The 22919-nt window shown below is 48.4% G+C and overlaps 1 protein-coding gene across 1 annotated transcript in view; it reads right to left on the minus strand.

Moving 5' to 3' along the window:
- The window catches only part of LOC134534540 (dipeptidase 1-like), a 153715-nt gene that overhangs the window by 18740 nt on the left and 112056 nt on the right, over nucleotides 1-22919 (minus strand). The window contains exons 7-10 of the mRNA XM_063373023.1: nucleotides 17465-17597; nucleotides 14461-14611; nucleotides 3036-3120; nucleotides 1121-1297 (exon numbers count right to left, since the gene is read on the minus strand). Coding sequence (XP_063229093.1) covers nucleotides 1121-1297; nucleotides 3036-3120; nucleotides 14461-14611; nucleotides 17465-17597 — 546 coding nt within the window. The remainder of the gene's footprint in view (nucleotides 1-1120; nucleotides 1298-3035; nucleotides 3121-14460; nucleotides 14612-17464; nucleotides 17598-22919) is intronic.

The following is a 22919-nucleotide window of genomic DNA, read 5'->3' on the forward strand; positions in this document are numbered from 1 at the left end:
CGTGTCCAAGAACCTCCCCTTGAGTAGGTTTGGAGTGATGAGAAGGCGTTGTGCCCGTATTGCTAGTCTGCAGCACTCGAGGTTCTTTGGAATGCGAATCCAGTGTCTTGAAGTGTCTGTCGCGTGTTGCGATTCGCCACACAGCTCAGAAACGTGGCTTTTGATTTCAAGATACCATTGGGCTGCGAAACACTTTGGTTTTCTTATATTTGAGTCATTTCAGTAGAAATGTTAGTGGGGAAATTATGTGAGGAAACCACACATGTATCAGGATTTTTTTCATATATATATATAATTTAGGCTCATACACGTCATCCAATAATTTATTTGAACTAACAGTTTTGTATTCATATTTTTTGATAAAGGATAGGATAGGTTCTACCAACTCTCAAAAGTTAAGTGAGCCATTATGTGATAAAGAAAGACCAAGTTTATGTTTTACTAGCCATTGCCCAATATGAAGGTTTTTGATCCTAATTTTTGATTAATAACCAGAAACGCTGACACAACTTACTTTTATTTACAAACAAAAGCCTAAACAGCATAATTCCATATTTCTGGCTTCAAAATTTACAAACTTCCATTCAAACTTTCATCCCCTATTTAACGTCCTTAGGGGATGAACTTTCAACAATCCTTCCTTAGTGCTCACCTACGTTGTATAAGGAACTCATGTGCAAAAGTTTCATGCTTCTATATCCACCGGTTTAACCTGTACGTTGTCTGTCAGCCAGTGTCAAGAATTTTTTAAAGTAGATGGTTGGTTATTTTTGTATATAAAATAATCTGGCACAATTTATTCTTATGTGTCCTGTGAAAGTAAAGAAGTTTGGGAAATTTTCCGGTTTTGCCTGTTTGCTGCAACATTCAGAAACAGATTCAGCCGGAATATATTCTTATAACTAATTTCGGCCCCCTTCTCCCTCCAGGGACTAATATATTGTGAAAAGTGGTTTTCACTGTCGCGACGTTAACACTGAACGGTTAATATATATTCATTTATTTGAAATCAGGTAAATTACCGAAAATTAAAAAAAAAATACGTTCCCCGGCAAGCTAAGATCCGCGCGAGCCGCACGGCGGGAACCTGGGCGGATGGGGAAGGGGGGCCAGCACTCACCAGCTGGCGCAGCACGTGGTCGGGCACGTTGCGCGACGAGTTGCAGAGCGCCAGCGCGGACGAGTGCGAGAAGATGACGGGTGCGCGCGTCATCTCGAGGGCGTCCACCATGGTCTGCGCCGACACGTGCGACAGGTCCACCATCATGCCCAGCCGGTTCATCTCCTGCACCACCAGCTGCAGGGACGACGACAACAACAACAACCACGGCCAATCCCCACCCCTCCACCACCACACCTCACCCCCGCCATCCTGGGCTTTCTACATCTTTCACTTGCTAGAATTTCGATTTTGAACTATAAATCCGAATTTTTTGGCATGTCAAGGCATAAATCACATCTCCCAGACCCTCTACACCTTGTTGAAACCACGTGTTCACTATCAGGCTCTATTTTGTAAGCACCGCGAGAAAAAAAAAACTTATTATTTCACGCAGGTGACTACAGCTATCCTGATAATCACACCAGCTCTCAAGTGTGGACTTCAGCAAGTCGCCAAAGCTAAGTCCTATGCCATGATGAATGATTTTTTTTCCCTTTAGCACGGAATCTTTATCCCAAGCTGTATTAAAAAAAAATATTTGAAATTGCAAGATGGTGAGGCCTAATCCCCCTTATCCAAGCTACAAATGAGTCAAGTAGGTATGGCTCAATTATAGGGGATTGAACATGTAAAACGAGAGAGTAGCAATGTCAATTAGATACGCATTAGGACTGAAAAACCACAAGCAGTGGCACATAGTGTGAAGATCTACCTTTCGTAAGTGGAAACGCTTATCTAAGAATTTCAGGTTTCGAAGAAGCACTGTTTGTTTGAAACTTGTTTTAAAGTAGACATGCGCTTGCGTTAAAATTTTAAATGTGAGATTTCAAATTCACTCGGTTTTCATATTTTAGTCTGATAGTTACGAGGTATCAAGACTACTATCCCAGAAATGAAAACTCTTGACATACAATGTGCTACGAGGTTTTATTGAGGCACCTCTGAGTCAATTGCATCAGTTATAACAACAAATAATCCGTTTAATGTTAGATTTATTAAGTATTTGACCGCGCTGCTTTCGGACTGGGGCTGTATCATCGTACTCAATGCCAGACACGCTACTCTCTACCCATTGGCAGGCAGTATTTGTTTGACAATATTCAGAGCTGTTTGGTTGGTTTGAAATTGTGGATAACTTTTAACCTGTTCAGTCTCACGCTCTTAGGGTATTTATATATTTTCATATGGACAGGAAAGCTAATTTTTTTTTTAGTTTTGTATATTTCAAATTTTATGCTGGAAGGTTGATCAAGTTTCACTTTCAAGTTAAATTTAATCTAATCCTAATTTTATAAAAAGCTACGCAAGTACATTTACAACCACAAATTCGAATCCACGTCTTATCTTACAGTAGATGTCGTTTCAACGAACTGCACTACGCAAGTTGTCTTAAGAGTAGAAATGCTAAATCACAGGAACTGAGATCCCTCTTATTTTGTTTAGCAACAGGCACAGATAATATAAGTTGGGGAGGATATGGATATGCTAACCCAAACGATACGTGTGCTATATGATCAACATAACAACGTAAGCAAATGATCGAGTCCAATCAGATGCATTATGCACATACAAAACTTCTGAAAGAAAAGCATTTGTAAGGAAGACAAAGTAGATAGTTTTTTTTTGCCAAAATGCAATTTAACTTTGTAGCATGTGTTTGTAGACCATTGTTACTCTAATATCACGCTTGTGTTAAGGTTTAAATTTCAGTATCTATAATTATTTATTATTTGAGCGTATTTACACATAATGTTCTGTTTTAACTTTTAATGTCTTTGTTAGTTCAACACACTATTGCAAATGCAGGTAACTATATTTTGGCTGCACAAATAATGACTAAATGTAATGAAACAGCAAGTAAACATTTCAATACCTTTCCGAAGCTGGACAAGCCACCATGTTGGACGAAGTCCATCGGCAGATTCTCGCTTGGTTCATCAGCCAGTGAGGAGTCTGCCCTGGCAGTACACAACCAATCACAAATTAGCATTATCGGAATTCTAGCTGCACGTGGTAGCTATCAACACCAAGAAGACAAAGTGTCGGACTAATTATTCTAGGAAACACACACTTTTATAACTGCCTTTACCATATCAAACATTTTTTTTTTTTTTCTCAAATGTTTGTCAGCAAGCCCTCGGGGGTGACGCTGACCCAGGCCTGACCGCCAGGGGCGCAACAACTAAATTTCCAAAGGGGGGGGGGGGGGGCAATATACCTTTTTATAAAGAATCATCAATCCCCCCTATTGAAGAGGGGGGGTCCTCCCCCGGGAAAATTTGTATTTCAAGGTGGAAAATGGTGCTATTTAAGCAGTTTTACTGTCTAAAAATTGATTACACAGCACTTTCTTTGCCCCCGTTTGCCCCCCACTTCAAGGTTTCAAAGGGAGGGGGGGGGGGGGCAAAATTCCCTTGCTTCCCCCCCCCCCGGTTGTTGCGCCCCTGCTGACCGCCGCGGAAGCAATGACCCTGTGCGCGAGCCCAGAGCTGACGAATACGCGGGTACGCGCATAGAAGCGAGGTCTTCCCCCTTCGTCGTCGTCGCTGTCAAGACGGCGAGGACCAGGGCCAGGAGGGAGATGTGCGATCGCCGGTCGACATCGTCTCTCAGCTGCCGCGAGGTCCACACGCTCAGTGCACCATGGAGGTCAAGCGTGGTTCGGACATCTATGTCGTTGTAACTACCCTTGCTCTTAAAACTCACTTCATGAAAAAGGGTTAGCTATACTTGTTGGACTTGTTAACCAATCTATTTAAAAAAAAAAATAATGCCAACTCTCTTACGCTTTGGCGCCGTTCATTAATTACGTAAGGGTCTCGAGAGGGAGGGTTTATAAAAATATCTTTATGACCCTACCTTTCGGGAAAGAATAAAAAAAAGGGGTGGGGGGAATAAAAACGGAATATTTTACTACGAGTCGAAATTCGTTTGCAAGGAAAAAACATTTTTTTTGGTAGCGCAATAGTTCAAGCATAAATACCCCCAAGAAGCACCAGGAGCATCTAATCTTACCTTTCATTATAATACGCATTTTCCAAAAAATAAATAGCCTAATTAAAAAAAAAGTGTTATATCTATGTTAAATAATAACGTTTTTAGTATAAATGATTTTTTATAACGGCATTCAACAGCATGACCTCTCTACACTCTTTGTCTATCCACAGGACTGTTATAATTTTTGTGCATAAATAGGTACGTGACTTGGGTACGGATGGGGGGGGGGGGGGGGGAGAGACCTATGGAGGTGGACACGGCAGGGGAGAGGTAGAAATGACGCAGCATATACTTGCACACTTGTCACGCGTAAACTCCACGTACACATATTTATTTTAGTTTCTTACTCTCGGTTATTACTTAATTTAATTTTAATTTAATTTTACAATATAAATGTTTTTTTTAAATTTAATGACATTAGACATGTACTACTGACTGTGTTTATATATGAAAAGTCAGGTTTAAACGTTCCTGAAACTCTCCGAAGGGAAACCCTCGCCACGCAGAGAGAGAGAGAGGCAGGGGCTGCACTCACCAAGGCGTGTTGCAGGTGTGCGTGAGGGTCATGTAGCGCGCCCCCATGAGTACGAGAGAGAGAGAGAGAGAGGCAGGGGCTGCACTCACCAAGGCGTGTTGCAGGTGTGCGTGAGGGTCATGTAGCGCGCCCCCATGAGTACGAGAGAGAGAGAGAGAGAGAGAGGCAGGGGCTGCACTCACCAAGGCGTGTTGCAGGTGTGCGTGAGGGTCATGTAGCGCGCCCCCATGAGTACGAGAGAGAGAGAGAGAGAGAGAGGCAGGGGCTGCACTCACCAAGGCGTGTTGCAGGTGTGCGTGAGGGTCATGTAGCGCGCCCCCATGAGTACGAGAGAGAGAGAGAGAGAGAGAGGCAGGGGCTGCACTCACCAAGGCGTGTTGCAGGTGTGCGTGAGGGTCATGTAGCGCGCCCCCATGAGTACGAGAGAGAGAGAGAGAGAGAGAGGCAGGGGCTGCACTCACCAAGGCGTGTTGCAGGTGTGCGTGAGGGTCATGTAGCGCGCCCCCATGAGTACGAGAGAGAGAGAGAGAGAGAGGCAGGGGCTGCACTCACCAAGGCGTGTTGCAGGTGTGCGTGAGGGTCATGTAGCGCGCCCCCATGAGTACGAGAGAGAGAGAGAGAGAGAGGCAGGGGCTGCACTCACCAAGGCATGTTGCAGGTGTGCGTGAGGGTCATGTAGCGCGCCCCCATGAGTACGAGAGAGAGAGAGAGAGAGAGAGAGAGAGAGGCAGGGGCTGCACTCACCAAGGCGTGTTGCAGGTGTGCGTGAGGGTCATGTAGCGCGCCCCCATGAGTACGAGAGAGAGAGAGAGAGAGAGAGAGGCAGGGGCTGCACTCACCAAGGCGTGTTGCAGGTGTGCGTGAGGGTCATGTAGCGCGCCCCCATGAGTACGAGAGAGAGAGAGAGAGAGAGGCAGGGGCTGCACTCACCAAGGCGTGTTGCAGGTGTGCGTGAGGGTCATGTAGCGCGCCCCCATGAGTACGAGAGAGAGAGAGAGAGAGAGGCAGGGGCTGCACTCACCAAGGCGTGTTGCAGGTGTGCGTGAGGGTCATGTAGCGCGCCCCCATGAGTACGAGAGAGAGAGAGAGAGAGAGAACGGCAGGGGCTGCACTCACCAAGGCGTGTTGCAGGTGTGCGTGAGGGTCATGTAGCGCGCCCCCATGAGTACGAGAGAGAGAGAGAGAGAGAGAGAGAGAGGCAGGGGCTGCACTCACCAAGGCGTGTTGCAGGTGTGCGTGAGGGTCATGTAGCGCGCCCCCATGAGTACGAGAGAGAGAGAGAGAGAGAGAGAGAGAGAGGCAGGGGCTGCACTCACCAAGGCGTGTTGCAGGTGTGCGTGAGGGTCATGTAGCGCGCCCCCATGAGTACGAGAGAGAGAGAGAGAGAGAGAGAGAGAGAGGCAGGGGCTGCACTCACCAAGGCGTGTTGCAGGTGTGCGTGAGGGTCATGTAGCGCGCCCCCATGAGTACGAGAGAGAGAGAGAGAGAGAGAGAGAGGCAGGGGCTGCACTCACCAAGGCGTGTTGCAGGTGTGCGTGAGGGTCATGTAGCGCGCCCCCATGAGTACGAGAGAGAGAGAGAGAGAGAGAGGCAGGGGCTGCACTCACCAAGGCGTGTTGCAGGTGTGCGTGAGGGTCATGTAGCGCGCCCCCATGAGTACGAGAGAGAGAGAGAGAGAGAGAGAGGCAGGGGCTGCACTCACCAAGGCGTGTTGCAGGTGTGCGTGAGGGTCATGTAGCGCGCCCCCATGAGTACGAGAGAGAGAGAGAGAGAGAGGCAGGGGCTGCACTCACCAAGGCGTGTTGCAGGTGTGCGTGAGGGTCATGTAGCGCGCCCCCATGAGTACGAGAGAGAGAGAGAGAGAGAGAGGCAGGGGCTGCACTCACCAAGGCGTGTTGCAGGTGTGCGTGAGGGTCATGTAGCGCGCCCCCATGAGTACGAGAGAGAGAGAGAGAGAGAGAGGCAGGGGCTGCACTCACCAAGGCGTGTTGCAGGTGTGCGTGAGGGTCATCTAGCGCGCCCCCATGAGTACGAGAGAGAGAGAGAGAGAGAGAGAGAGAGAGAGAGGCAGGGGCTGCACTCACCAAGGCGTGTTGCAGGTGTGCGTGAGAGTCATGTAGCGCGCCCCCATGAGTAAGAGATAGCGAGAGAGAGGCAGGGGGTGCACTCACCAAGGCGTGTTGCAGGTGTGCGTGAGGGTCATGTAGCGCGCCCCCATTTGTACGAGAGAGAGAGAGAGAGAGAGAGAGAGAGAGAGAGAGGCAGGGGCTGCACTCACCAAGGCGTGTTGCAGGTGTGCGTGAGGGTCATGTAGCGCGCCCCCATGAGTACGAGAGAGAGAGAGAGAGAGAGAGAGAGAGAGAGAGGCAGGGGCTGCACTCACCAAGGCGTGTTGCAGGTGTGCGTGAGGGTCATGTAGCGCGCCCCCATGAGTACGAGAGAGAGAGAGAGAGAGAGAGAGAGAGAGAGAGAGAGAAAGAGGCAGGGGCTGCACTCACCAAGGCGTGTTGCAGGTGTGCGTGAGGGTCATGTAGCGCGCCGCCATGAGTACGAGAGAGAGAGAGAGAGAGAGAGAGGAAGGGCTGCACTCACCAAGGCGTGTTGCAGGTGTGCGTGAGGGTCATGTAGCGCGCCCCCATGCGTACGAGAGAGAGAGAGAGAGAGAGAGAGAGGCAGGGGCTGCACTCAACAAGGCGTGTTGCAGGTGTGCGTGAGGGTCATGTAGCGCGCCCCCATGAGTACGAGAGAGAGAGAGAGAGAGAGAGAGAGAGGCAGGGGCTGCACTCACCAAGGCGTGTTGCAGGTGTGCGTGAGGGTCATGTAGCGCGCCCCCATGAGTACGAGAGAGAGAGAGAGAGAGAGAGAGAGGTTGGGGCTGCACTCACCAAGGCGTGTTGCAGGTGTGCGTGAGGGTCATGTAGCGCGCCCCCATGAGTACGAGAGAGAGAGAGAGAGAGAGAGGCAGGGGCTGCACTCACCAAGGCGTGTTGCAGGTGTGCGTGAGGGTCATGTAGCGCGCCCCCATGAGTACGAGAGAGAGAGAGAGAGAGAGAGAGGCAGGGGATGCACTCACCAAGGCGTGTTGCAGGTGTGCGTGAGGGTCATGTAGCGCGCCCCCATGAGTACGAGAGAGAGAGAGAGAGAGAGAGAGGCAGGGGCTGCACTCACCAAGGCGTGTGGCAGGTGTGCGTGAGGGTCATGTAGCGCGCCCCCATGAGTACGAGAGAGAGAGAGAGAGAGAGAGAGGCAGGGGCTGCACTCACCAAGGCGTGTTGCAGGTGTGCGTGAGGGTCATGTAGCGCGCCCCCATGAGTACGAGAGAGAGAGAGAGAGAGAGAGAGGCAGGGGCTGCACTCACCAAGGCGTGTTGCAGGTGTGCGTGAGGGTCATGTAGCGCGCCCCCATGAGTACGAGAGAGAGAGAGAGAGAGAGAGGCAGGGACTGCACTCACCAAGGCGTGTTGCAGGTGTGCGTGAGGGTCATGTAGCGCGCCCCCATGAGTACGAGAGAGAGAGAGAGAGAGAGAGAGAGAGGCAGGGGCTGCACTCACCAAGGCGTGTTGCAGGTGTGCGTGAGGGTCATGTAGCGCGCCCCCATGAGTACGAGAGAGAGAGAGAGAGAGAGGCAGGGACTGCACTCACCAAGGCGTGTTGCAGGTGTGCGTGAGGGTCATGTAGTGCGCCCCCATGAGTACGAGAGAGAGAGAGAGAGAGAGAGAGGTAGGGGCTGCACTCACCAAGGCGTGTTGCAGGTGTGCGTGAGGGTCATGTAGCGCGCCCCCATGAGTACGAGAGAGAGAGAGAGAGAGAGAGAGAGAGGCAGGGGCTGCACTCACCAAGGCGTGTTGCAGGTGTGCGTGAGGGTCATGTAGCGCGCCCCCATGAGTACGAGAGAGAGAGAGAGAGAGAGAGAGAGGCAGGGGCTGCACTCACCAAGGCGTGTTGCAGGTGTGCGTGAGGGTCATGTAGCGCGCCCCCATGAGTACGAGAGAGAGAGAGAGAGAGAGAGAGGCAGGGGCTGCACTCACCAAGGCGTGTTGCAGGTGTGCGTGAGGGTCATGTAGCGCGCCCCCATGAGTACGAGAGAGAGAGAGAGAGAGAGGCAGGGGCTGCACTCACCAAGGCGTGTTGCAGGTGTGCGTGAGGGTCATGTAGCGCGCCCCCATGAGTACGTGAGAGAGAGAGAGAGAGAGAGAGAGAGAGAGAGAGAGAGAGGCAGGGGCTGCACTCACCAAGGCGTGTTGCAGGTGTGCGTGAGGGTCATGTAGCGCGCCCCCATGAGTACGAGAGAGAGAGAGAGAGAGAGGGCAGGGGCTGCACTCACCAAGGCGTGTTGCAGGTGTGCGTGAGGGTCATGTAGCGCGCCCCCATGAGTACGAGAGAGAGAGAGAGAGAGAGAGAGAGGCAGGGGCTGCACTCACCAAGGCGTGTTGCAGGTGTGCGTGAGGGTCATGTAGCGCGCCCCCATGAGTACGAGAGAGAGAGAGAGAGAGAGAGGCAGGGGCTGCACTCACCAAGGCGTGTTGCAGGTGTGCGTGAGGGTCATGTAGCGCGCCCCCATGAGTACGAGAGAGAGAGAGAGAGAGAGAGAGAGGCAGGGGCTGCACTCACCAAGGCGTGTTGCAGGTGTGCGTGAGGGTCATGTAGCGCGCCCCCATGAGTACGAGAGAGAGGGAGAGAGAGAGAGGCAGGGGCTGCACTCACAAAGGCGTGTTGCAGGTGTGCGTGAGGGTCATGTAGCGCGCCCCCATGAGTACGAGAGAGAGAGAGAGAGAGAGAGGCAGGGACTGCACTCACCAAGGCGTGTTGCAGGTGTGCGTGAGGGTCATGTAGCGCGCCCCCATGAGTACGAGAGAGAGAGAGAGAGAGAGGCAGGGGCTGCACTCACCAAGGCGTGTTGCAGGTGTGCGTGAGGGTCATGTAGCGCGCCCCCATGAACGCGAGAGAGAGAGAGAGAGAGAGAGAGGCAGGGGCTGCACTCACCAAGGCGTGTTGCAGGTGTGCGTGAGGGTCATGTAGCGCGCCCCCATGAGTACGAGAGAGAGTTAGAGAGAGAGAGAGAGAGGCAGGGGCTGCACTCACCAAGGCGTGTTGCAGGTGTGCGTGAGGGTCATGTAGCGCGCCCCCATGAGTACGAGAGAGAGAGAGAGAGAGAGAGGCAGGGACTGCACTCACCAAGGCGTGTTGCAGGTGTGCGTGAGGGTCATGTAGCGCGCCCCCATGAGTACGAGAGAGAGAAAGAGAGAGAGAGAGAGAGGCAGGGGCTGCACTTACCAAGGCGTGTTGCAGGTGTGCGTGAGGGTCATGTAGCGCGCCCCCATGAGTACGAGAGAGAGAGAGAGAGAGAGAGAGAGGCAGGGACTGCACTCACCAAGGCGAGTTGCAGGTGTGCGTGAGGGTCATGTAGCGCGCCCCCATGAGTACGAGAGAGAGAGAGAGAGAGAGAGAGGCAGGGGCTGCACTCACCAAGGCGTGTTGCAGGTGTGCGTGAGGGTCATGTAGCGCGCCCCCATGAGTACGAGAGAGAGAGAGAGAGAGAGAGAGAGAGAGAGAGAGAGAGGCAGGGGCTGCACTCACCAAGGCGTGTTGCAGGTGTGCGTGAGGGTCATGTAGTGCGCCCCCATGAGTACGAGAGAGAGAGAGAGAGAGAGGCAGGGACTGCACTCACCAAGGCGTGTTGCAGGTGTGCGTGAGGGTCATGTAGCGCGCCCCCATGAGTACGAGAGAGAGAGAGAGAGAGAGGCAGGGGCTGCACTCACCAAGGCGTGTTGCAGGTGTGCGTGAGGGTCATGTAGCGCGCCCCCATGAGTACGAGAGAGAGAGAGAGAGGCAGGGGCTGCACTCACCAAGGCGTGTTGCAGGTGTGCGTGAGGGTCATGTAGCGTGCCCCCATGAGTACGAGAGAGAGAGAGAGAGAGAGAGAGAGAGAGAGGCAGGGGCTGCACTCACCAAGGCGTGTTGCAGGTGTGCGTGAGGGTCATGTAGCGCGCCCCCATGAGTACGAGAGAGAGAGAGAGAGAGAGTAAGAGGCAGGGGCTGCACTCACCAAGGCGTGTTGCAGGTGTGCGTGAGGGTCATGTAGCGCGCCCCCATGAGTACGAGAGAGAGAGAGAGAGAGAGAGAAAGAGAGGCAGGGGCTGCACTCACCAAGGCGTGTTGCAGGTGTGCGTGAGGGTCATGTAGCGCGCCCCCATGAGTACGAGAGAGAGAGAGAGAGAGAGGCAGGGACTGCACTCACCAAGGCGTGTTGCAGGTGTGCGTGAGGGTCATGTAGCGCGCCCCCATGAGTACGAGAGAGAGAGAGAGAGAGAGAGAGAGGCAGGGCTGCACTCACCAAGGCGTATTGCAGGTGTGCGTGAGGGTCATGTAGCGCGCCCCCATGAGTACGAGAGAGAGAGAGAGAGAGAGGCAGGGGCTGCACTCACCAAGGCGTGTTGCAGGTGTGCGTGAGGGTCATGTAGCGCGCCCCCATGAGTACGAGAGAGAGAGAGAGAGAGGCAGGGGCTGCACTCACCAAGGCGTGTTGCAGGTGTGCGTGAGGGTCATGTAGCGCGCCCCCATGAGTACGAGAGAGAGAGAGAGAGAGAGAGAGGCAGGGGCTGCACTCACCAAGGCGTGTTGCAGGTGTGCGTGAGGGTCATGTAGCGCGCCCCCATGAGTACGAGAGAGAGAGAGAGAGAGAGAGGCAGGGGCTGCACTCACCAAGGCGTGTTGCAGGTGTGCGTGAGGGTCATGTAGCGCGCCCCCATGAGTACGTGAGAGAGAGAGAGAGAGAGAGAGGCAGGGGCTGCACTCACCAAGGCGTGTTGCAGGTGTGCGTGAGGGTCATGTAGTACGCCCCCATGAGTACGAGAGAGAGAGAGAGAGAGAGAGAGAGAGGCAGGGGCTGCACTCACCAAGGCGTGTTGCAGGTGTGCGTGAGGGTCATGTAGCGCGCCCCCATGAGTACGAGAGAGAGAGAGAGAGAGAGAGGCAGGGGCTGCACTCACCAAGGCGTGTTGCAGGTGTGCGTGAGGGTCATGTAGCGCGCCCCCATGAGTACGAGAGAGAGAGAGAGAGAGAGAGGCAGGGGCTGCACTCACCAAGGCGTGTTGCAGGTGTGCGTGAGGGTCATGTAGCGCGCCCCCATGAGTACGAGAGAGAGAGAGAGAGAGGCAGGGGCTGCACTCACCAAGGCGTGTTGCAGGTGTGCGTGAGGGTCATGTAGCGCGCCCCCATGAGTACGAGAGAGAGAGAGAGAGAGAGAGGCAAGGGCTGCACTCACCAAGGCGTGTTGCAGGTGTGCGTGAGGGTCATGTAGCGCGCCCCCATGAGTACGAGAGAGAGAGAGAGAGAGGCAGGGACTGCACTCACCAAGGCGTGTTGCAGGTGTGCGTGAGGGTCATGTAGCGCGCCCCCATGAGTACGAGAGAGAGAGAGAGAGAGAGAGGCAGGGGCTGCACTCACCAAGGCGTGTTGCAGGTGTGCGTGAGGGTCATGTAGCGCGCCCCCATGAGTACGAGAGAGAGAGAGAGAGAGGCAGGGGCTGCACTCACCAAGGCGTGTTGCAGGTGTGCGTGAGGGTCATGTAGCGCGCCCCCATGAGTACGAGAGAGAGAGAGAGAGAGAGAGGCAGGGGCTGCACTCACCAAGGCGTGTTGCAGGTGTGCGTGAGGGTCATGTAGCGCGCCCCCATGAGTACGAGAGAGAGAGAGAGAGAGAGAGGCAGGGGCTGCACTCACCAAGGCGTGTTGCAGGTGTGCGTGAGGGTCATGTAGCGCGCCCCCATGAGTACGAGAGAGAGAGAGAGAGAGAGAGGCAGGGTCTGCACTCACCAAGGCGTGTTGCAGGTGTGCGTGAGGGTCATGTAGTGCGCCCCCATGAGTACGAGAGAGAGAGAGAGAGAGGCAGGGACTGCACTCACCAAGGCGTGTTGCAGGTGTGCGTGAGGGTCATGTAGCGCGCCCCCATGAGTACGAGAGAGAGAGAGAGAGAGAGAGGCAGGGGCTGCACTCACAAAAGCGTGTTGCAGGTGTGCGTGAGGGTCATGTAGTGCGCCCCCATGAGTACGAGAGAGAGAGAGAGAGAGGCAGGGACTGCATTCACCAAGGCGTGTTGCAGGTGTGCGTGAGGGTCATTTAGCGCGCCCCCATGAGTACGAGAGAGAGAGAGAGAGAGAGAGGCAGGGGCTGCACTCACCAAGGCGTGTTGCAGGTGTGCGTGAGGGTCATGTAGCGCGCCCCCATGAGTACGAGAGAGAGAGAGAGAGAGAGGCAGGGGCTGCACTCACCAAGGCGTGTTGCAGGTGTGCGTGAGGGTCATGTAGCGCGCCCCCATGAGTACGAGAGAGAGAGAGAGAGAGAGAGAGGAAGGGGCTGCACTCACCAAGGCGTGTTGCAGGTGTGCGTGAGGGTCATGTAGCGCGCCCCCATGAGTACGAGAGAGAGAGAGAGAGAGAGAGGCAGGGGCTGCACTCACCAAGGCGTGTTGCAGGTGTGCGTGAGGGTCATGTAGCGCGCCCCCATGAGTACGAGAGAGAGAGAGAGAGAGAGAGGCAGGGGCTGCACTCACCAAGGCGTGTTGCAGGTGTGCGTGAGGGTCATGTAGCGCGCCCCCATGAGTACGAGAGAGAGAGAGAGAGAGAGAGAGGCAGGGGCTGCACTCACCAAGGCGTGTTGCAGGTGTGCGTGAGGGTCATGTAGCGCGCCCCCATGAGTACGAGAGAGAGAGAGAGAGAGAGGCAGGGGCTGCACTCACCAAGGCGTGTTGCAGGTGTGCGTGAGGGTCATGTAGCGCGCCCCCATGAGTACGAGAGAGAGAGAGAGAGAGAGAGAGGCAGGGGCTGCACTCACCAAGGCGTGTTGCAGGTGTGCGTGAGGGTCATGTAGCGCGCCCCCATGAGTACGAGAGAGAGAGAGAGAGAGAGAGGCAGGGGCTGCACTCACCAAGGCGTGTTGCAGGTGTGCGTGAGGGTCATGTAGTGCGCCCCCATGAGTACGAGAGAGAGAGAGAGAGAGAGAGAGAGAGGCAGGGGCTGCACTCACCAAGGCGTGTTGCAGGTGTGCGTGAGGGTCATGTAGCGCGCCCCCATGAGTACGAGAGAGAGTGAGAGAGAGAGAGGCAGGGGCTGCACTCACCAAGGCGTGTTGCAGGTGTGCGTGAGGGTCATGTAGCGCGCCCCCATGAGTACGAGAGAGAGAGAGAGAGAGAGGCAGGGGCTGCACTCACCAAGGCGTGTTGCAGGTGTGCGTGAGGGTCATGTAGCGCGCCCCCATGAGTACGAGAGAGAGAGAGAGAGAGAGAGAGGCAGGGGCTGCACTCACCAAGGCGTGTTGCAGGTGTGCGTGAGGGTCATGTAGCGCGCCCCCATGAGTACGAGAGAGAGAGAGAGAGAGGCAGGGACTGCACTCACCAAGGCGTGTTGCAGGTGTGCGTGAGGGTCATGTAGCGCGCCCCCATGAGTACGAGAGAGAGAGAGAGAGAGAGGCAGGGGCTGCACTCACCAAGGCGTGTTGCAGGTGTGCGTGAGGGTCATGTAGCGCGCCCCCATGAATACGAGAGAGAGAGAGAGAGAGAGAGGCAGGGACTGCACTCACCAAGGCGTGTTGCAGGTGTGCGTGAGGGTCATGTAGCGCGCCCCCATGAGTACGAGAGAGAGAGAGAGAGAGAGAGAGAGGCAGGGGCTGCACTCACCAAGGCGTGTTGCAGGTGTGCGTGAGGGTCATGTAGCGCGCCCCCATGAGTACGAGAGAGAGAGAGAGAGAGAGAGAGGCAGGGGCTGCACTCACCAAGGCGTGTTGCAGGTGTGCGTGAGGGTCATGTAGCGCGCCCCCAGCTGGTAGAACATGCGCAGCACGGCGAGGCTGCTGCCCAGCGAGTGACCGCCCTCCACGCCGATCAGGCTCGCCACCCTCCCGGACCGGTGCGCCTCCTCGATGCCTGCAACGTTCCACCGGGGACTGTACTTCGGGTCGTTACCACAACGCCGAACGTACAATAACGCCGAATGCCAAATTGACCGCAACGCCGACAGCTAGAAAACTGCTGCGTACCACAACGCCGAAATACAGTAAAGCTGAAAAATGTTGCTGCGGGGGGGGGGGGGGGGGGGGGGATGGCACTGGAGCAAAATGAAAAACAACTGAATGTATTTGTGTGCTAACCTTACCTAACCTAACCTTTGTGACAGTCCTGCAATTACATTTTTTCGGCGTTAATGTATTTCGGCGTTGTGGTAATTCGGCGTTGTGGTACACAGCAGTTTTCTAGCTGTCGGCGTTGTAGTCAATTTGGCATTTCGGCGTTATGGTTTTCGGCGTTATTGTACGTTCGGCGTTGTGGTATTTCGGCGTTGTGGTGCGTCCCCCTGTACTTCTACAGGAGATTCCTTTCCCAAACCAGCTGTAGTACTGTAACACATGGATCCGTTTTTTTTTTGCATGTCTGAAATACCTTTTTTTTTTTCCCTCGAGGTAACACTGAGTTATTCCGTACTAAAATTTACACATAATTATATATTTAAATTTTACGTTTCATTCAAGCATTTTTTTTTAAACCGTGGAAAAGCTAACGGAATATTTAATAATCTGACCTTCATTTTTTTATTATATCGTGCTTATTAATGTGCGCTGGAATATCATGGACTTTTGGCAGTACAGCATAAAAGCAGGGCAGGGCAAGAATTTGAACTCAGAATTACTGCGAACACTATTTTGTAATGACACAGTGGTTTTCTCGTAAATGTACAAAATTGACAAATATCTGTAATTTTACATGAATTTTTCTGTTCCATTTATATAAAAAAATACGATACAGTGTAGCCAGGATTTAGTGAACGAGGGCGTCCACTATAATCCCAGTGAATAGTAGACTTTTTGAACGCCAACAGGTGTGGTTTTTCGTGAGACAAGATAACTGTACACTCATTTTAAGTTTCTATTTAATGATTTAATACTTTTTAAGTCAATTTTGTTTGGTTATTTTCTTAAAACAAGTCATAAATAAATATAATATATAGCCTATATACATTAGTGCTGTTGAATATGTAAAACATATATGTAAAGTTTGTGTGAAAGACATACTGACAGTTACTTACACATAAGCCAACCGACATTAAATATAGACTCCTTGGATATAAAATTTGTTGAAAAAAAAAAAAAACTTATGAATGAACAGCAAATTCAAAGGAAGTATCGTGATAAAATTTAAGCATTAGTCCTTAAAAATAATAGTAATATTTGAGAAAATGAAATATTCAAAATTTGCGTGTGAGACTAACGCGCCATTTACATACCATTTAAGACTTATTGATAGTGTCTAATTACGAACAACATTTAAGAGCCATTGCACTTATACATACAAGTTTCGTTCATTTAATGGTTATGTCTTTAAGTTTTGGACAGAGGAAAAAGGCTAAAACGGGTGCTTTCGCGGATTTTTTTTAAGAAGAAAAAAATTAAACACGGAATTATAAGTGGTATAGCAAAGTGCAGGTAGCCTTTATCTTGAATATTCCGGTACAAAATATGAGGGTCACCGCTTGAGGTCACCTACAGGCGCGTCACCAGGTACGCGAACACTGCGCGCCAGTTGGGCGCCTGGCGCATAGAGGCGAAGAGGCGTATAGTACACCAGCCGGTGTTGCCCTTAAGCCCATCCTGTAACGACACGTAAACGGAGACGGACCCGCACGGATTAGCTCGGCAATGCTGAGCTCTTCCGTTTACGTTGCTCCGTGCTACCAATAGAAGCCGAGTACTTGACTGCGGTGGTAGCCATGTTTGTTTATGTTCTAAATATGTTAAAAATATCAAGTGTTATATTATTACTCAGTAGTGTTTTTTTTATAAATTATATACGTAAATGCCATAGTAATGCAATAGTAATAATAACCTTAATTACATTTTATTATTACGTTTGAATTATATATTAAACTTTAATGTTATATAATTCATAACATAAATTAAATAATAAAAGAAGAAATTTTAACAATAATAAAATATCATTAGTAAGAGTTTTATCAGTTATAGGACTACCTTTTATTACCTCGAAGCATAATATATATATTTGAAATTAAATTAATATTTCGTAACCTTGAAATACAGTCTCATTTGTTGGCATTTTTTTTTAACGTTTCCGCGCACAGTGGAGGCAGCAGACGCGAAGGTGGAATGTTCCCGGGGATCCGGCTCCGTCTCCGTGGCGCTGCAAGAGAGAAAGGAGGGGGGGGGGGGGTGAAGAACTCGCGGGAGGCGGGCGACAGCCGCGAGGGTCTGTCCGGAGGCGGGAACCACACATAACTTAGAAACACACAACTTAGAACAGTCACAACTTAGAAACCTCTAAAAAATCCATGTAACTTAGAACTGTCATAAGAAAGAACGATCATAACTTAAAAACACACAACTTAGAAACACACAATTTAGAAACACACAACGTAGAAACACACAACTTAGAAACGTCATAACTTAGAACCATCACAACTTAGAAACACACAACTTAGAACTGTCATAACTTAGAAACACGCAACGCAGAACCACGCAACTTAGAAACGTCATAACTTAGAAAGTCATAACTTAGAACTATTACAACTTAGAAACACACAACTTATAAGTGTAATAACTTAGAAACACGCAACGAAGAACCACACAACTTAGAAACGTCATAATTTAGAAACACAAAACTTAGAACAGGCATAACTTAGAAGATTCTGTCTTGTGTTTTTCTAAGTTATGTGTTTCTAAGTCGTGTGTTTCTAAGTTGTGTGTTTGTAAGTTGTGACAGGAGGCGCACCGTCGGCCGTGGTCGCCAGCACCATCTGCGAGGGGTACTTGTCGACCAGGCGGCGGATCACGTCGATCTGCTCCAAGGTCAGCTGCACCGAGTCCAGGTACTGCGAGCCGCAGGGCACGTACGCCGACCAGAACTGCGCACAGCACACACGTGGCGCATACAGCCATTCCTCACGGGAGACGATGAAAAAAAATAAAATACTGTATACAAAGAACGCTTGCGTCAACAAGAGGTTTGGATAGTTAACATCATCATTATGTTGTAACAGCTCAGCACACATTCTTACAGACAACTTGGCTTTATAACTTTGTTTCGTTTTTTTTTGTCTCATGGCGGAATGATATGAACGTAGATTTTAAGGTTCGGCCTAACACGCCAAGTTGTCTTTTACTTTATTTTACGTAAATACAATTACTTAAGTGCTATAACTGAAAATTTAACATGATACCTCCCTTTCATTTGCTGTTACGGCACGAATGTTTCAACAGAAAATTCCCTGAGTGCAGTATAATGTAAAAGGTCGCGCAAGTTATAATAATCACGAATACTTACGCATCTTTTACACCCATTATATTACACGTAATGAACTAATGAGTATATGTTGATGTATAAAAGAATAAGCGCATTTCTATTAAAAATATTTGGGGCAGAAAAACGAATTCAAGGGAGTTATGTCAAAATCTCAGTGAGACCAAAGCCTAAAGAGGCCCACCAACAAAAAAAAAGTTTGTAAATTTTTGGTAAAAATAAGTTTTGTAAAGCGAAATTAAGGTAGAAAATGGTCGTGGTTAGCCCCGCGTTCGTGCATTGTTAAAAATTTTCACTTTTAATTTACGAAGAATGCTGGTTACAAATCATCCAGGGATTTGCGTTAATTTACGGCCATCTTCGTGAATTTACGGCCACAGATTTAACTTGCTCTGAACACGAGTCCAAAAGAATATTCTTGGTATATTTACAACATATTCAAAAACTGGTCAAGTTTACAGTAAGAACAATCTTCTGTTGTATAAGTGTTTGTTCACCGTAGTTTAGAACGAATCATACTACTTTGAAGTCTAAATACGACGTTGTTCCTACGAAGATTCTGTTATTTGAAATTACGGAGAACTCTTCGTTTATTTGAGTTAAATTCGTCGTTGAAAAGTCCGGAATTTTACTGTTATTTCTAACAGTGTGTAGTTAGTCAATAACAATAATTTTGAGGGTGTATTTTTTATAGCTATACTTTTTTGTGGTAACTATAAAATCAAAATTTTTTTTTTGTAAGTTTTGGTAAGCATCACTTAGTTTTCTGATAGAATATTAAATTATATTTGTGTCGGAAATTTGCGAGATCTTTATCTTACAGCTCAATCCTTAATTTGTGTGACAATTGCGGTGTGCTTAATATTTAAGTTTGGTTTGAATAGCGTGTATTGCCTGGTCGGGTGTCTGGTTTCGCAATACCCAACCGCTAGACAGCCAGGGGTTGCTGCAAACATAAACCAGTATGACAACCACAATTTGTGGTCTCACTCACGATAAGTCTGGCTTTTTTGTTCTGAAACACTTTGCATGAGAGTCACGATTCGTGCGCATGCATATTGGCTGATTATTTTGCTGCCTTCATTCCCAAAAAAAATTGATTGGATTGACTTGTCGATTGTAAAATGACATAACGAAGTTAGTAATCGAGTCTGTAACAAAGCTACCCATATTCAAAGAGAGAACTTCCTTTGTCATTTATGATCATTAAATCAGTTCGCAACTGAATTATTTAGTTCAGATTCTTCACGAAAGCTGTTTACTATTCCACGTAGAATTCCAAGCATGGGGCTAATTCATTAAAAAAAATAGAGCTCGCCAGGGAAAGAACATTATTAATTTATAACTAGCTGAAGTACCCGGCGTTGCCCAGGCTGAACACAGAGTGAAGGGGATTTTTTTAAAATCGTATATGACGGTAATTGCTGTCTTCTTAATTTTAACGTCAAGTTTGCAGAATTTCACCAAGAGTTACTCAAATTCATATTCAAGGGGTAGAAGGTGAAGTGTGGAGGGGGAGAGTGTGGGAGAAAAAGACGGAGGAAAGTAGTATACCAAAATCTCATGTTTTCAATTAACTTTTCGTTAAAATCAGAAGTAGCTAGTAATGCTCTTATTATTAACGCCAAACGTGCAAAATTTCATCTAGAAAGGCCAAAATAATGCTTTAAGGGGTAGGAAAGGGAAACGGGGGTGGTTTTTCGTAATCGCAAGTTTTCAGTGATCTTTTTCTTCAAATGGATGTTGACTATAAATTCTCTTTTTTTGTACGTGAATTGTTCATAATTCACCAAGGAGAGCCAAAAATCTGCTTTAAGGGTTTTAAAGTGGAACATGGGTAGTTTCGTATTTATAAAATTCATATAGCCAGGAAAAAGGTTAGGGATAAAATTAATTTTAATTTTTAACATCAAATGTGAAAAGATTATTTAAGGAGTAAAACATTTTCCTTAAAGGGGTTAGAAAGGGGTATGGAATGGTGTTTCTTAAATATAATGTATTAATAAACTTTTTTAATGAAAAACAGATTTATAAAATAATTTACCACCTCCTTTTTTTGAATGTCAAGTATGCCAGTTGTTTTAAGTTGTACCAGTATACTTTAAGTGGCGGGAAAGATAGATGAGGGTGGTTTTTGGAATCTTATATGATAATTTTATATCAGTAGATTTTGAATCAAACCAAGACAGTTAATTTTCTCTTAATATAAACGTCGAGTTTGCAAAATTTCATCAAGAAGTACAATAATACTGATTTAGGGGTTGTATGGGAAATAAGAGGGGGTTTTTCGAAATCGCATGTAGACAAGGGGATGGAAGAATTTTTTTTAAATCGGACATAGAGACTGTTATCTTTCTCTTAATTTTGACGCCAAGTGTGCAAAATTTCATCAAAAAGTACAAAAATTCTGTTTTAGGGGTTGGAAAGGGTTTGGGATATTCTTCATGAAGACAGTGACCTGCCCCCTTTTTTTCACCTTATTTTGAATTCAAAGTGAACAAAATTCCATTAAGTAGTGTGAAAGTTCTGTTTTAAGAGGGTGGGAACGGGGAATAAAGGTGGTTTTTCAACATATCACCCAGACAGTGACCTTTCTCGAGTTTGAAAGGTCAAGTGTGCAAATTTTCTTCGTGATCTTATGGATGATTTAGGACGCATACGAGACAAACAAATAAGTATTAATTTTTATATGTATAGAAGGGTTCTAACAAGCAAGACACTGAAATTGTGTGAAGTCCTTTCATCGTCATCTTCGGGGCTTAAGCGTTAATGCTTGTTCAGTACATTGATAGGTTTTATGTGTTTTTAAAATACATACTCATTTGAAAAAAAAAATCTATGAATGTTAAGAGGCTTGAGAATAATGTGTGCAATGTGCAATTGACGTATCCGTAATTAACTTCCAATATTACAGCTATAAGGCCTCGCCACATACAATTTCTCGTAGTCACCATAGAAGTGCAAGTGGAACCAACATGGCGCTACGTAGCAATGTTAATACACCACTCTCTTCCAAGACGACGATGGAAACATACAATTGTTGTTCTAGTGTAATAAATTGTACTAAATTAATTAGTAGTGAAATTCTAATCATCTCTGTGTTCAAAACATTCAATTGTATCGATTTATTTCGATATTTTGTGTTTATATTCTTTTTCTTTTGGTTTACAAGTGTTGTTTGTCAGCATCTCAGCATATTTTAATAAATACTGTTGCATCTGCTAAAAGAAAATCTGGGTGACCAGCAAAATTGTATTTTTATTTATACCTTAAGGAGTTGCAATGGGTGCATCGTCCTTTATTTCAATACGGTGACAGCTAATTTTTAAATAAATAATGGATGCTAGTAATAGTGTGTGTATGTGTTGGTGAGTGAATGCGTGTGTGTTTGAGGAGTGGAGAGTAAAGTCTCTTGTTCCCACCGAAGCATGAGTTCGAATGCCGGTCCTACTACTCTTGATTGCAGTTTTATGCGGTACCCCGAAACTATATGTGTAGCCCATGGCCGATGCCTTTATTTAATAGGATAGGATAGGTCGAACCGTGCATAAACTACGAGTTTATAAGAAAGCAATAATTTAATCTGAACAACTTGACAGAATTCGATGGGGTTTGTTTTGTCGGATGTATATATTCATTACGAATACCTGAATGTAGAAAATAGTATGTACAATGTACAGTTAAAAAAAATTGCAAACTGTTTCTCATAAAATAAGTGTTTGAAAACCAAAAAATTAATAAATATGAAAACAGTTTGGCTGTAAATTATTAAAATTCACATAAGCAAAACCTCTTTGATAACCGAATCGTATAACGAAAAATAATTTCAATTTTAAGCTAATTTTAATTTATTTAAACGTTCTGTTATGCAACTGTCAAAGATAATACCTGAAAAGCATTACACCTTTATCTTCATTTCTCTACCGTATAATGTCACGGTCACTGGTCAAATTTCACAGTTGTCCTGTGCACGACGAGAAGACTGCGTGCCAGTTCAGAGGCGACAGACACCGCGCTAGAAGCACCAGCGAGCTTCGAGCTTATCATCCCGCCTCGCTGTCGCAAATACACCCCTGACGAGGCGGGCCCCTTAAGAGTTATGTGCTGTTATCAAAGAAGACTTCTGAGCAAAGTTTCTTGATTGTAACTATTTGTTATTAACTGTCCATGTTTCAAGTTTTAAAGTTTTAAGTTGTGAATGTTAAGAAATGAAACGCTAGGCTCAGTGGGATGAACCAATGGAAATGCGAGAGGAAGGCTTCGAATCACTAGGCCGGTGTGCGGGGATCGAGTCTGGTCCTCGCGGCTGCTCTTGTGGCGATCTGGGGCGAGGCGTCGAGGCGCGTCGGATCCCAGCGGAGATTTGCATCCGGGCGAGCGAACATCCGCAACCCACCCGTCTAGTTGATGACCGCTGACTCCAAGGGACAGACCTGCTTGCCGTCTGCTGACGAGTTCCGTCGACGTCGGCGCAGTGCAAACGGCCGCGCGGACTCGAGTTACGAGAGGCCTAAGATGTCCATCAAGTTCTGTCCCTGCCCGAACACGCCCGAATATTCACCTTCGGCCAACCTCGGGATTCAAATATTAAAAGTGGTCGGTTAGGTTAGCTACATTAAAACACTTTAAAACACTATGGACGGTTAGGTTAGCATAGCTACATTAAAATAAACAGATATATATATATATAAACCCGAGGTTGGCCGAAGGTGAATATTCGGGCGTGTTCAGGCAGGGACAGAACTTGATGTACATTTTCGGCTTCCCTCGATTTACAGGCGCGCGCCACGCCTTCCAACCAACCAACCTTCAATTTCCCCCGTTTTCCCACGCACGTGGCATTCACGCGAAGCAAATCGAGGCCCGCTCACATAGTTGCACTGTAATAAAATCCATTGTGTAATTTTACACTAAATGTATGTGGCAG

Source organism: Bacillus rossius, chromosome 7 (assembly GCF_032445375.1).
Source record: "Bacillus rossius redtenbacheri isolate Brsri chromosome 7, Brsri_v3, whole genome shotgun sequence".
In the NCBI taxonomy this organism is placed as follows: Eukaryota; Metazoa; Arthropoda; class Insecta; order Phasmatodea; family Bacillidae; genus Bacillus; species Bacillus rossius.